Genomic DNA, 7,779 nt, shown 5'->3' on the forward strand with positions numbered 1-7,779 from the left:
GGCACCGCCGACCGAGGCCCAGCCCACCTAGCTTCTGGGGAGGCGTTTCCCTTCCCGGCATGGAAGTGGCTGTCCGTGGGCACTAGGGGCAGGGGTGACAGGAGCAGGTCGCGAGCGGGTGCAGCGTGGGACCGAAGGGGAGAAGGACGCCTGCGGCCCGGCGCGTCCCCGGAAGCACGTCCCTCCCAGGGCTCCGCGGCCCCGGCGACCGCGCAGGGCTCCCCCTCTACGGCTCCCGCCCCACTGGGAGATCGCGACGGCTTGTTCCTGGGCTCTGGGCTCCGGGGAGAAGACCGCGGAAGTGCGCACTAGCCCGACACTCGGGAGGGCCGCTGCCTCCCCAGGCGCCTGGGACACCGGCCCGCAGCCCCCACCCGGCCCCTCGGGCCCCGCCTGCATTTCAGCGCGCTGAGGATGCAGCGTACCCCCGAGGCGCGACCAGATCCCCGAAGCCCGGCGTCGGCTCAACCCGGAGGAGGCAGCGGCACTCACGGGCACGCTTCACCAACCCACCCTCCCACCCGCTCTCAGGATCAGGACACCCGCGTCCGGCCGGGGCAGGGGCGACTCTGACCACGCGAGAAGCAGGTGCGTCCGCAGTCCCAGCTTGTGCCGGGAAGACCACCGGCCAGAAGCCCGGCGGTTGGGGGTAGAGGTCGGCTAGGCTGGGGAGGGGGGCGCCCGAGGCTGGGGGTCCTGCACGACCTCCTGGGGGCGGCCTCCAGGTAGGGGTGCGGCTCCGCCCACCAAGAAGAGGGTCTGGCGGGAGGTGTGGTTCGTCCCTGAGCTCCCGGCCACAGCGCGGGCTGCTGGGTGGGTGGGGAGGGGGGAACGCCAGCACCCACGTGGGCCTGGGGCGCCTTCTGCGGAGGCCACGACCTGTGTCGGTGTCGGCGTGGGGCCCTGGCTCCGACGGCTGGGACCATCCCTCCCAGGGAGTCCGGGGCCCAGATTCGCACTTGCTGGGCGCCCCCGGGGGCCACTGGCTGCACGGCGCTCTTTAAAGTCAACAGCCCTGAGTTCACGGGGCTGAAATCGGCACAGAGGCCGAGGACCTGTGGTCGGGGCTCCCCGCAAGCGGTTCTCCCGGCTCTGAGGACACCGAGAGGCGGAGAGGAGGACCCTGGGGAGGGAGTGGGTACCCGGGAGGGACCGAGCAGGCTGGTGCCCACCCTGACGCCCGAGGATCGGGGAGAGGCTGGGCCAGGGAAAGGCCGGGTGAGGGCGGATCCCCCGAGCCGATCCCCCAGGCCAGCTCTCTCCGGGCGGTGCGACCCCACACTGGACCCCACCCGCCCGGGGTCGGAGTCCAAGCGTTTGCATGCACCGCTCCCCGCGCCTCGCGAGCATCGAGCAGCTCCCTCAGGATCGCCCCTGACCTGCTGAGCTCCAGCCACAGATTTCCCACTTCCTCAGCTTTTCTCCCGCCGGCCGTGCGCTCTGGAGGTCTCGCCCCGGCGCCGCCTCCTCCAGGCAGTCCTCTAGACTGCATCGGCTCTGGGCCTGGACGCTGCTCCCGGGGGCAGCCCCCGGCCAGGGCCAGGCACACCCGATTCCTGGAGCGTCCTAGGTGCCTCTAAACCCGCGGCCAGCGCAGTCTCGGGTTTCCATGACGACGACGTGGGATGGGGAACCCGGGCGGGGTCGGGTCGGAGCGCATGCGCCGTGCGCGCCGGACGCGGAACGTCTGCCGGTGTCCCCGCGCTGCTGGTCCCGGGGTCCCTGAACCGCGGTAAGGGCGGGGGTGCGGGCGTCCGAATGGGCGTTTTCTAGATACGGGGCGCGGACTAGAGGCTTGCTGGGCCCGGGGACGGGCGGACTGGAGTCGGGGAGCCGGAGGTGGGGCGGGGGCTCCCGGGCCCGGGGTGGGTGGGTCCAGGGCTCCCGGGCCTGGGGCTTGGACAAGGGTAGTGGGGCCCGCGGGAGGGGACGGGGGCTTACCGGCCCGGGGCGGGCAGGGCGGGCGCCGCTGACCCCTCGCTGGCTTCAGGGCGGCCCCGCTCCCTCCGCTGGCCATGGCCCCCCCGCCCGCGTGCCGGTCCCCGATGTCACCGCCGCCGCCGCTGCTGCTGCTGCTGCTGAGTCTGGCGCTGCTGGGCGCCCGGGCCCGCGCCGAGCCCGCCGGGAGTGCCGTCCCCGCGCAGAGTAGGTGCCGGGGGCTGGGTTCCGGGAAGCGGGGCGGGGCTGGCGCCAGGGGCGTGCGGGGCCGGGGCTCTGCCGGGAGGACCGCGCCTCGCCTTTGTTCCCGGGAGCGGGTCCTCCCCTTCGCGGGAGATGGTGGCGTGGGGAGTGGGGACGTGCGCTCTTTGGCACTGGGTGGACGGGCCTAGGGTGCGTGGGGGCCTTGCGGGTGACCCCCCTTGCTCCCCCTCCACCCTGACCCGCGTCCCCCGCAGGCCGCCCATGCGTGGACTGCCACGCCTTCGAGTTCATGCAGCGCGCCCTGCAGGACCTGCGGAAGACAGCCTGCAGCCTGGACGCGCGGGTGAGCGCCCGCGGCGCGACCGTCCTCCCGGGCTTCCCAGGGGGTGGGGAGGGCAGGGAGGATGAGGAAGAGGCCCCCTGGGGGAGTGGAGCGTCCCTCATCCTTCACCCCTGATTTAAGACGCCGCACCTATGCCCCCTTCCTCTGGCTCCAGTCATCCAAGGGGCACTCTGGGCACCTGTCTCACCTATGAGATGCTCCTCTCTCCAGCATGCTCAGTTTCTAGCCCCTCCCCCAGAAGGCCCTCACTGGGCACTTTGTCCTATGACCGCCACTCCTGAGGGCTGTGACAGACCTGGACCCTGGGGAAGGACTGTCAGCCCAATCCAGGATCCCCTGGGTGGGCGGCAAGGCCCCGGGGCAGAGGAGAAACTGAGGCCAGAGGATGTGGCAAAAGTGTCAGGAATGGGGGGGTCAGGCTGGGCAGGGTGGTCTGGATCCTGGGTGGATGCACAGGTTGGTTAAGGCCCCTCCAAGCCTGGGTGAACAGGGAGCCCCCAGGCCATGGGGTGCAGCCAAGGAGTTTTTGTTTGTGCAGGGGCTCAAGCTTCTTCCTGGAAAGGGAGAATTCTAGGAAGGAGAAAGCAGGGAAGACCCTGCCTGGTCCCACCCCCCACCAGCCCTAGTGTCCTTGGGAACACTTCAAAGGGCTCGGACTAAGACCTGGAGCCCTCTCCCCACTCACAGAGCCTGGAGCTGAGCTTTTGGGAGGAGCAGCCCCCACCTATCCTTAGGCATGAGAGCGGGAGGGAGTGGGGGACAGTGGACCCCTGTGGGTGGTGTGGGAGCTGGAAGAAGGCAGGTGGGCACTCTGGCATGGCGCAGGCACCAGCAGACCCCAGGCAGGCCCCACCAGTGGGAGCCGCTGCAGAGGGAAGAGATGAGTGGGAGGCTCTGGGTGTGGGGGTTAGAGCCAGGGCCTGACCTTGTCTGTCTCAGGAGCTGGTGGAGATAGGGCTGCCTTGGGTGGGTGGAGGCCCAGGGGAATGCCAGTGGGCAGCTGGGCTGCACCCTCACGCCTCTTGTTGCTTTGCAGACGGAGACCCTACTGCTGCAGGCAGAGCGCCGTGCCCTGTGTGCCTGCTGGCCGGCGGGGCACTGAGGACCGCGCTGCTCCGTGTCAATAAATGCCCAGTGGCACTCCTGTGTCCTGTCTCCCTGTTCTGGCCACCAGAGCCCCTGCGTCGCCCCCGGCAGTCCTGGGTTGGGCCCCTCTCTGGGCTTGGGTTTCCCCAGCTGTTCCACCTGGGCGAGCCCTCTTGGCTGCTGTCCCAAACCAGTGCCCGTGCGGAGAGGTGGACACACACGTCTGACCTCAGTGACCTGTGCTTCCTCGGACCTGCTCCCCTGCCTGCCTGCCCTTGTTTTGAGGCTGGGGAAGTGTAGAAATCGGCCTGACCCCCCTGAGTCCCCAGAGCAGCTGCCCCAGGGCTGAGCCCCTCCAGGCTCCTGCACCACTGAACTGGTGGACCAGCTGCCTGAGACTGCGGGAGACAGAGGGTCCCAGGGAGAGAGGGCAGGGCCACCCCGCACAGCATCAGATCCCCTGCCAGCTCCCACCTGCAGCCCTGAGCCTAGCCCCTGGTCACCGGGGAGCTCTGGATGGGAACTTGATGAGGCCATACTGCCATCCACACACCTGTGCACACAGCACCCAACAAGTGACCTCCAGCCAAAGCGGGCACCTCCCTCTTTTCATTCATTCTGTAAATGGTTTTTCAGTAAAATTAGAGCCTTTTATCAAAGTAATGCAGGAAGATGTTTAGGAACAAATCCAGGTGAACAGCAGGCTGGAGATGACTGCCATGTGCCCTAGGTGGGACTCGGCCTCTGGGGCTTTGGTTCCCTGGCCCTGGGGCCCCAAGCCCTGCCCTGCCTCAGGCAGGTGGAGCTGGACGTGCCTGGTATCCACAGTGAACAGAGTCGTCCCTTGGAGCTGGCACATGTGGAGAGACTGAGTCAGGTGTCCCCCTGGGAGGATGTCTGCGCCCTTTAATGCAGGTCAGGGAGAGCAGGGGCCTGAGGTCACTGCAGGCCCAGGCAGGGTGGGGTGTGGGGCAGGAACCAGCGCCGGCCACCAGCACCTGCTCAGAGGCTCGGAGGCTGGGCCATGTGTTTGGGGGCATGGCCTGGGTGGTGCTCATGTCCCATTGGTCAGCCTTCCTCACACCGCTTTTCTAGCTGCAAGGGAGGCCAGGAAGGTAGCCGTATTTCTAGGCTTATATTGACAGATTTAGCCAATCAAGTCCAGGAACAGCCAGATTCTTGTTTATCCCTGCAGTGTTAGGGATTCCTCACACTAAATATTGTTTATCCAAAATTCAAATACAACTCAGTGTCCTGTGTTATGGGCAGCTGTGTGCCCTGGCACAGGGTGAGGTCTCCATTACTATAAAAGATGGGGTCTGGAGCACACTTGTCACAGAGCCCTGGGGAGGTGCCCTCTGGGATACAGTGGGGGCACAAGCCAGGCTTGGCTGTGGGACACTGGGTAGAGAGGCCTCCCCCTAGGCCTTGCGGGGCTGGGGCAAGGACAAGGTTTGGTGACGGGAGCTTCTGGCTGCCGGTACGGAAGGGACTCGCGGGGCTTATGAGGAGGTGACGGCAGACTGAGGACAGTGGCCCCACGGCAGCAGAGGGTAAGAGGCCGCTGGATTCCAGGTGTGTTTGCAAGTAGAGCCTGTGGGATTTGGGTGGGGGGTGGGAGTTGTCATGGGGGTCCGGGAGGCCACTGGGTGGGGACGCCTGTAAAAGGAGCTGGAGAGAGAAGTCTGGGATCCCCTGTGGCCTGTTTGGGGGCAGAGGAGAGAAGAGGGCCCCTAGGGGCGATGAGCAGCTGTGAGGCAGGAAGAGAACCGAGCTGCGTCCCGGGCAGCCACAGGTGTCTCTCATGCCACCAAGGCCAAGCAAGGCAAGAGGACCACAGGGGCCATGAGGAGTGGGGAAGGCCTGGGAGGAGCAGAGCGGAGGGAGCTTGGCCATAAGCGTGAGCAGGGCCAGTGGCATTCACACTCAGTCCTGGAACCATGGTGCAGCTTTCCTGCCAGGGGCTCAGCAACTCAGGGATGAGTCAACCCTGGCATGGCCGAGCAGTGACCTGGCACTGCAGTCTCTTTCTGGGACACCTTTTCTTTTCCTGGACCTGCTATTTCCCTGATCTTCCCTGCATTCCTCCCTTATGTCTGTAGTTTCTCCAGTGTCAGGGCATCCCCTTGGTCCAGGCCTCTCCCTGTGTTCCCTGTGGGCCCTGCCTTCCTCCCTGCCCGCTGGCATCCCCACTGCCCACCTGCACTCCAGCCCAGAGCCGCCTTTCTCTGGATCCTATGCCTTCTTCTCCCTGCTGCCGTGTAGAAAAGCGTGTGGGAGGGACACTGCGTCCGCTTCTCTGGAAGGCGGCTGCTGCCACAGTCCATCTGCAGGTCACCCTTCCTACCGCGGGGCCTGTGCATGCGTGCATGCGCCCTCTGCACCAACGCATCCCTTGTCCTGGGACCGGCCTCACTCTGCAGCCCTGTGTCCCTCCTTAAATAATTAGTTTATTTTTGAGAGAGGGCCTTGCTCTGTTGCCCAGGCTGGAATACAGTGGCCCCATCACAGCTCCCTGCAGCCTCAACCTCCCGGGCTCAAGCAGTCCTCCTCACTGGGCCTCCTGAGTATTGGGGCCCACAGCGCAGGTACCAGCCCACAGAGCCCAGAGCCTGTAGCTGGGTCCCAAGCGCACGCCAACACACCCAGCCCCGCCTTTTCTTCTAGCCTTTGTCCCTGAGGGGTCCCGGGGTGTTTGTCTCTGTTTCTTTCCTGACACCCCGCCACCCCACACTGGATTGTGAAGCCCAGGAGGGTGAGATCTGCTCTTCCCAGGGGCCCCTGCAGGCCGCGCGCTCCCGCAGTGGAAGCTGCAGGGAGGCTGCCTGGGCTAGGGCTCTGGGAGGAGCTGGCTGCCGGGGTCCCCCGCAGCCCCTCTCCCTTCCTGCCCTGGGGGTCTTTGGGACGCAGGGCTGCATGGGGTGTGGTTTTGGGCCATCTTTCCGTGGAAGACGCCGGGTAGGGCGAGCCTGGGGCCTCGGGCGCTTTTCTGCCACTCCCACCTCCCGGCCTCCTGTGGAGCCCCGTTAGGCGCCCTGTGGGCCTGGGGACCGTTTTGCTTTTCCTCCTTCTTCTTCCGGCCTCCTGGTCTGTAGTTCTACTTAATAAGAGACCCCGGCCCGCCCCCCGCCCCGTCTCACCCGCAGCTCCGTTCCACCCCGCCCTGCTCCCTCCCACGGTGGCCAGACCCGCGCCGCCCTGGGGTTCCCCTGGGCTGCTCGGCGGCTCCCCGCGCCCCTATTCTTCCTCCCCACGGACACGGACTCGGGCTCGGGGTGGCCGCGGCGGGATAGGAGCGCCCCGACAGCCTTGGAGGAGACCCCGCAAGTCGGGCCTGGGCGTGGGCTCGCGGGTCCCAGCTCCGCCGTGGGTGGGGCTGCACTGCCCATGTCCGCTGCGTTTGGTGCGCCCTCCTCGAACCTGAGTATCCAAGCGGCGGAGGCCCGGGCGCCTCTTAGCTTGGCCTCTGAAATCTGGACGGTCTCGGCCGCCGCGCTCCCAGGAAGGCGAGGCCTGCATGGGCCAAGTGGGGCGCGGGGGCAGCCGGGGCAGGGGCAGGGGTCTCCGGTGAGGAGGGCGCTCAAGGAAGCAGGAGCCAGAGGCGGGGGTGGGCGGCCAGGGAGGACCGACAGGTCTGGGTTTCCGCTCTTGCCCCACAGGCTGACCTGACCGAGCCTCAGTTTCCTCCTCTGTAAAATGGGCCCTTGGCACCAACCTGGGGCTGATATAGACGCTCTGCTGCTGGCGCTGGAAGCACCTTGTTGCCTACGGGGTTCTCCCCTTGTCGTGGGGAGGGGCTCTAGGCCCGCCAGCCCCCACCTAGAGCACGTGCCATGGGCTCCCAGACCTTCCAGGCTGCTGCCTGGAGCCCAGCCCTGACCCTTCCGAGCTGACAGTGTTCTGGTGCCTTCCAGGTACCTGTGAACCCGGGGCTGGAGCACAGGCCTCAGCGGACCATCATGGCCACTGGGGGGTCACATGGCCACGGGCTTTGGGTGACTTGTAGGGGGCTGGAGGGTGAGGCCAGGCAGGCTGGTGGGAGGGAGTCTGCACACGAAGACTGGAGGGGCCACCAAGGCCATGCTGAGCAGGAGCCCAGGCCTGGCCTCTGCCCTTGGGCCTGGTTGCAGGGGCCGAGCAGTGGCAGGCTCAGGCTCAGGCTGTGGGGACGAGGTGGAGAGGGCAGGGGCCACCAGAGGCTGTGGCCC

At 66.8% G+C, this 7,779-nt stretch overlaps 1 protein-coding gene across 1 annotated transcript; it reads left to right on the forward strand.

The window, feature by feature from the left end:
* Positions 1-1,594: 1,594 nt before the first annotated feature.
* On the forward strand, positions 1,595-3,631 carry NICOL1 (NELL2 interacting cell ontogeny regulator 1). The gene is made up of 4 exons (XM_054486561.2): positions 1,595-1,732; positions 1,991-2,145; positions 2,397-2,485; positions 3,522-3,631. The coding sequence occupies exons 1-4, from the start codon at positions 1,626-1,628 to the stop codon at positions 3,585-3,587; spliced, it is 417 nt and encodes a 138-aa protein (XP_054342536.1). The 5' UTR covers positions 1,595-1,625; the 3' UTR covers positions 3,588-3,631.
* The last annotated feature ends 4,148 nt before the right edge of the window (positions 3,632-7,779 follow it).

This window comes from Pongo pygmaeus, chromosome 3 (assembly GCF_028885625.2).
Source record: "Pongo pygmaeus isolate AG05252 chromosome 3, NHGRI_mPonPyg2-v2.0_pri, whole genome shotgun sequence".
Lineage (NCBI taxonomy): Eukaryota > Metazoa > Chordata > Mammalia > Primates > Hominidae > Pongo > Pongo pygmaeus.

Excerpts from the sequence above, each read along its gene's own strand:
- NICOL1 (XM_054486561.2), top strand. The coding sequence starts at position 1,626 with ATGGGGAACCCGGGCGGGGTCGGGTCGGAGCGCATGCGCCGTGCGCGC. Across the intron at positions 1,733-1,990 it reads CCCGGGGTCCCTGAACCGCG|GGCGGCCCCGCTCCCTCCGC; the intron begins GTAAGGGCGGGG and ends CGCTGGCTTCAG. Across the intron at positions 2,146-2,396 it reads GAGTGCCGTCCCCGCGCAGA|GCCGCCCATGCGTGGACTGC; the intron begins GTAGGTGCCGGG and ends CGTCCCCCGCAG.